This window comes from Brachyistius frenatus, unplaced genomic scaffold, assembly GCF_029030835.1.
Source record: "Brachyistius frenatus isolate BFR_SWC_R1_liver_20210118 unplaced genomic scaffold, ASM2903083v1 Contig_4, whole genome shotgun sequence".
Taxonomy (NCBI): domain Eukaryota; kingdom Metazoa; phylum Chordata; class Actinopteri; family Embiotocidae; genus Brachyistius; species Brachyistius frenatus.
Genome location: NW_027210603.1, coordinates 2,210,841 through 2,217,501, shown reverse-complemented (window position 1 = coordinate 2,217,501; position 6,661 = coordinate 2,210,841). Strand labels below are relative to the sequence as shown.

Genomic DNA, 6,661 nt, shown 5'->3' with positions numbered 1-6,661 from the left:
GCAGCGGACTCACTCAGGTTTTAACTTCAGAGATACTTCAGTGATGCCAAGTGTTGACAGGGTGGCTCTTTGATCACTGACCAAGACGATGCAGCAGTTGGATAAGTGCTCTAAAACAATGTCAATGACTTGAAGGAATGTGTCGGTCTTTGTGGGAATATGGTTTGTTGTAAATACTTGCCAAGAGTTGGAAGAAAAGATTATAACACTTAGATTATCTTCATGAAATATAAAGCTACAGCCAGAAGATAGTTAGCCTAGCTTAGCTTAGCTTAGCGTAAACAGTACATTTCAGGGAGTCGCTGAGCGCTGATATTTATTTTTAAATTTAACTTAGTAAATTGCAATGTGTGTTTTTGCACTTTGGGTTTTATTAATCAAAACAATTTAATATATCACGTTGCTCTCTGTCTGCTCTTTAAAGTTACTTTTGTAATCATTTTCAAGAAATGTGACGATATTGTAATTTTCTTTTAGCCAAAAGTGTCATGATCTGGCTTTTATTCATTTTTTCTTCCTTAATATACATTTTATTTATGCTGCCTTTTATAATAGAATGAATACTTGCATAAATCTTTGCATCAAAAAGACAGCTTTCACTTCCACAATGGTCCATAGATTTATACTTGCCATAAATTGAGGGCAACGGCTCTGTCATCAGGGTTTTATTCATATGTACTGATGCTGCACATTCCTCGAGTTGCTCTGATTTAAATGGGTTTGCATGAGCAGACAAGCTGTACTTCTTTCATATTATTCCTACAAGTCAAAAGGAGAAATGGCTTTTGAACCTCTTCTCTTACTTTTGGTACGAAAACAGTCAGGTGAGGGTCTACAAGCCACAGCTCTTCCCTTTGCTACAGTTTTTTTTAATTTTTTATCACAGGTATGAGTTGATGCAGACGTGAAACATGCACAACATGCTGACAATGACAATCAACTGAATGTGGCTCTCTGGCCAGTGGGTTTGCACACAAATTAGCAAAGCCAAATACTTTTTTGTAGTTTTTGTTTAACCATCAGAGGATGTTTTTATCGCAAAGATGTGTTGTATATTTAATTTTCACATTCACAGCATTTTAATTCCGTACAAGTAAAGGCCAGATACTTCATCACACCATGTTTATTTAGCAAACAATCACACATCTCATCTCTTCCTTTGTTACATTACAGGAGGATGTCACAAGAGAACAAAATATAGACAAGGAGGACAGGACATAAAAACTAATAAAATAGTTCTTGAGAAATGAAAGATATTAATAAGTAGAAAACACTGGTTTAAAAGAAGCTCGAGTTGGAGAGAGGATGCAAAGGCAGGAAGAGGCCCATATTAAGACCAGACAGACAACATGAGAAGACTGTCGCACATGTTTTCATTTAACCCTTTACAAGATTTAAGTTTGTTGGAGACGGACGGAGAGAGTTAGATGCTCCCCTACTACAAAACTTTGTCTCTGGCTAAGAAGGCTGAAGGGCATCTGAATACTATACCAGGTTATGTTATCCATTATTAGATTTTCTATACAAATAGATTTTATTTTGCGACTCAGGTATCAGTAAAATAGTTATTTGTTCCTACATGCAAAAGCAAACCAGGCAAATGATTGGGGCGTCCAAATATTATTTAGGAAAAGGGACCCAGATGGCCACTCGTACCGGCATATGTTGCAATGACAACTTCACACTCCCTTAAACCTCCCACTCTACAGTAGACAGCCGCTGGCCCAAAAACCCCGAAATGGGGCCCCTTTCAGCTACCTCATAATATGGTAGCTGAAAGGGGCCCCTCTCCAGAGTACAAATCACGTGCAAAGAAATCCAGCTGTTTTAAAATGAGAGTGTGTTACAGAGCTTTAATAAGTAAAATAAAGGAGATGTTACATAATTACATGTTGCTGTTCCTTTGTGGTTCAAACACTCACTTGTGTGTGTGTGTGCATAATGTTTATTATTATTTTCTTATAAATGATTATGATGTTTGATAAAGCACAATTTATCAAAAGCATTATTTGACTGAATGCGTTTGTATGTGAAGGGCCTTGTTGGGCTTCTTTTCCTCACTACCCACAAGTAGGTCCTACGTATAGGTACAAAAGAATGACTTTATTATGTTATCATTTTTTTCCACCTCAGATCACAATAGAAACGCCCCACAACTGTGTGCTGACAAAGATATACATTTTCTACTTCAGTATAATTTGTACGAGCACCTGCAGCACTGCACAAACATGCCAATAAAAAAAAAAAATAATTTCAGTAGAATAGCCCCAACTTCTCTTTTTTCAAAATCATACAATAAAGAAGAAAACATTGGCCTTTTTGATGTTGTATTTTCTCCTACAAACAGCAATGAAGTTTGGGGCCAAATCTGACACCACTGTCTTTTTGTCAGGTGCCTTAATAACAACTGTGGGTGTTGCATTGTTTAAAAAAAAAAAAAGTATCCAGAGAGCCAAAGAACTGGACATCAAAGGTGCAAAGGTGTATTTGTTGTGAGGAAAGAGTCGGGTTCGGTGCTAGACACACATGGGAACAATCCCTCACAGCCACTGCATCTCACATCAGTCATACTGGTGGAAAAAAAGAGGCTCCAGAGTGGGGTGTTCCTGGAAACACAATGGGGTGCAGGCGATTGGACGAGGGGGTGAAGTAATCAAAAGCGCAGCAACAGAACGAGGGGTGGAGAGGGGGTTGGCAGAACCGAACGGAGGGCAGGGAGGGGGAAACATTTTTTACAAACTGTTTGTCTGAGTCACTCCAGTTGTGAGCGCACACTGATACAGAGGGGGGACAAGGAGGGCCAGTCTCTCTCGTCAGGTAGGTGTGTTTGTGTGTACATGCATGCATGAGAACAAATGTCTGTGTTTCTATTAAGCCTAATAGAAGATGATTGAAAGACATGATGAGAGTCAGAGGGTTTTTTTTGTTGTTGTTTTTTGAAGATGTAAAAGTAATTTTTTTTTAAAGATTTCCTGGCACCAGTGGGAACCATTTACAAAACTGGTATTCAGGCCAGATTTTCTGACCCCCATGGATTAAGACCCCTAAGAATGTGCCGTCCAGCAGGCAGTTACATTTCCAAAACAAAGTCAGTATCTGCACTGCATCTTGGACTGTTCGTTTAACCTCAACAGGAAAACAGTGAAGTTGGATTTCGAAAGATATTCTTGAATATTAGCAGCTTCTTTCTAAAGTTCCAAGAGAAGTTGTGCTCTTTGCAGAATTTCTTTTTTTGACCATTTGGTGGCTTAATCAATATTTTATCAAATCATTTTTGGCAAATAATTGACCTCTACATCAATGGATGCAAAACATAAACTTATTTTTTTAGAGTAAAAAGCACAGCTTTTACCATTAGTTTAATCTGAGTGATAGCTGTTTCAAAATGCTTTGAAATATCTGTCATTATAATTTTGTTGATTTGTGAATGACTTTTTCTCATCTAACTTCCAACACTGTGTCTCTGTGTTCTCCCTGTGTTAGATTGCAGGGAAGATTTGTGTGACGATGATGATGCGTCTGGTGATTGTCCTTCTCTCGTCTGCCCTGCTTCCACTCTGTCTCTCTCGTCCTCCGGACCCCTTGGCCTGGCTGTATGGCCAGCAGAGCCAAGGATACGCTTTTGCCTCACTGCAGGCGGGCAGTGCAGGAGGGGAGTGTCCCGATGAGTGCGACTGCCCGCCCTCCTTCCCTGTTGCCATGTACTGCGATGGGCGGGGCCTGACTGCCATGCCAACCGTTCCCTCCCGAGTCAAGTACTTGTACCTCCAAAACAATGCCATCACAGATGTGCCTGACTCAGCTCTGGTCAATGCAACCAATTTGGTGTGGCTCATGATGCATCACAACCAGCTGACATCAGAGGCCATTGGCAAGAAGGTAAACCTACATCTGGTCACAAGACTCAGTGAGCTCAGATGCAGTGATGCTGGTCTCTAAATGGCTCTCAGATTGCTGGCAGGTGTCTAACTTGTTGTGTCATATTAGTTTTATTGCTGCATTCGTTGGTGAAAAAAGGTGATTTTTACACATTTGGAAAAACCTTTCTCAATCTGTAAATCCAGCTGTCAATACTTTGCTTTTTTTCATCTACTGCAGCTCATATCTGCAGAGAAAATCACTTTTCTTCTGTTCTACTTTGAGAAAAGAAAATAAGAAACCATTATCGGGAAATCAATATTTAATATTTCTTGTTTTCTTTAGCCTCAGTTTTCTATCTACATATAATCAGCTCCCTTCATTTTTAAATGTGTCTTAACAGTGATGACATCATAAGCAGAGCAGACAATCCCGCTGAGTCACACAGCAGCTTACTTTACCAGAGCCACAGACTTTGTTGTCCACAGTGATTAAGTCTGCCTCTTATCTAATTAACAAGCACCTTGAGGACCACTGTTAATAACCAATGTGGCAAATGTACAAGTTATCTCAGTTTGTCTCTGTTTTCCTGCTGCAGCTCAACCTGCCATCTGCTGTCAATCAAAGACAGACGCTGGCTGAGAGGAAAAGTATTTCCCAAAAGCACATGCCCTAATTTTAATAATAAATAAAGTATCCGTAAAAAATAACTGCACAAATAAATAATTCAAGGTCATTGTATAGTTGGGTTTCATCCTTTGGTTTTACTGTTATGCACAAGTGGGTTTTCCACATTGTTTTTTTAGGTATTTCTGAAGTTGGAGGGGCTGCAGCGTTTATATCTGCAACACAACAATTTGACCAGCGTTCCTTCAGACCTCCCTCGCTCCCTGCGAGACCTGAGAATCAACCACAACAGCATTGCAAAGGTAATGTTTCCCACAGTTTAATATTCAGCACAGCCCCTCTGTGTTGTCTCTCTGTTTTGGCCGCACGTTGGGACTTCAAAATTATCACCACTGTTGCCTAGGTAACACCTGTAGATCTGGAGGGAATGGACAACCTCACCATCCTGTATCTCCATGATAATGCTATCACAGACTTGGGCACATCACTGAAGGCTCTGAAATCTCTCACGCTGCTGGACATCAGTGGCAACAAGCTGACAAAGGTAATTGTGTTTCTGTGTGTATGCAAACAGCAGGTGATCTCAAAGGGAAAATGTTGTATATTTTATTAATGAACTGTCCCAGGTCCCAGAAAGTCTGCCTGAACAACTGCACCAGCTCTACCTGGAGTCCAACTCCATTGACTCTCTGCCGGACGGCTTCCTGGGCCGCTTCAGTCAGCTGCAGTATGTCAGAATGGCTCACAACCAGCTCACAGACAAGGGCATCCCCCCGAACACGTTCAATGTGACTGGGCTGGTGGAGCTGGACCTGAGCTTCAACAAACTGGAGAGAATCCCGATAGTCAGCACCACACTGCAGCATCTTTACCTGCAAGCCAATCAGATCAAAGGTAAGCAGCCTACAAAAGTGATTTTCATTTGTGCACAAAATTCACTTAAAAAGTGTTATTAAAGTCATGAAAAAGACAATTTGGTGCCAAAGTTAGAACAGTTTTGGTTATTTCCCATGAGATCATTCTGTTTTTGTATGCACATGAAGATTTAGCAACATTTGAAACCTAAACAACTACTGTGGACCTGTTTGCTGGATTTAAGCAAGAATACTGAAGGATTTTCTGCAGAAGTGTCATTTTCCTCACTGATGTGTGGTTCAGGTGCTACTGTACATGTATAGATAAATAAATTCATGACCGCGTTCTCCTCTGACTTCCGGCGGCAGAGTTCACTATGGGCAGTTTCTGCAGCGTTGTGGATGTCTCAAATTTCTCCAAACTGCGGACGCTGAGGCTGGACGGGAACGAGATCAATCATGGGGACATCCCTCCAGAGTCGGCCCTTTGCCTTCGCCAGGCTTCCAGCATCGAGGTATAACTGTGTGCACAACACAGTTCGTGGCATCCACGGTGTGAAATTTTTGTGACACGTGCGGAAACCAAATCACAGCTTGTGGGATGATATAATTTGATATTGGCTGCAGGTGGCAACAGTTCCCATTATAACACCCACTATTTACACTGTAGTGAGAGCAAAGAGTTTCATATGTGAAGAGGCTTCACCAGATGTTTCTTTGTTATTAAAAAAATAGTCTCTTTTGCAAATTAGATTCTTAACCTCAGTTAGATTTATCAGGTAAATCAAATTAGCTTTTATCCACAAAAAAACAAAACAATATATAAGCTCAATAAGATGTATGAGCCACATGTGACGTTCCTTTGACCCTGATCTTCCTTATATTGGGCTGTAAGGATCAATGACCTTTATATTCAATGTTTTTTATTGTTATTATTATTATTTTATTTCATGTTTTCTCTCTGTCATCCTCCATGCCTTTCATTGCTTTGTCTGATGAAGTCATGACAAACATTTTGCAACATGTATAGTGAATTGTATGATTTCTAAATAAAATCTGTCGTAAACACTATAACACCTTATTATAATTTCTACTACAGTTATTTACATTATTTTATCTTGAAAAGCTGTGACTGCTTGATTCTGTTTAATATCCTCTTTTTGCACAGTGAAATCCATTTTACTTAGAGACCTTTAAAATATCCATGTACCATGTGAAAAATATATCCATCCTGTACTGTAGTGAATCAAACACACGGAGGACTTGTTTGAATTATGATTTTGGAGTTACTGTAGGCATTGCATGGATTGTTTTTGTTTATG

General features: G+C 39.9%; 1 protein-coding gene across 1 annotated transcript; it reads left to right on the top strand.

The window, feature by feature from the left end:
- Nucleotides 1-2,767: 2,767 nt before the first annotated feature.
- fmoda (fibromodulin a) lies at nucleotides 2,768-6,661 on the top strand. Its single transcript, XM_069715259.1, has 6 exons — nucleotides 2,768-2,817; nucleotides 3,484-3,879; nucleotides 4,665-4,787; nucleotides 4,889-5,029; nucleotides 5,112-5,379; nucleotides 5,709-6,661. Exons 2-6 carry the CDS (start codon nucleotides 3,508-3,510, stop codon nucleotides 5,858-5,860), a joined length of 1,056 nt encoding a protein of 351 aa, XP_069571360.1. The 5' UTR covers nucleotides 2,768-2,817; nucleotides 3,484-3,507; the 3' UTR covers nucleotides 5,861-6,661.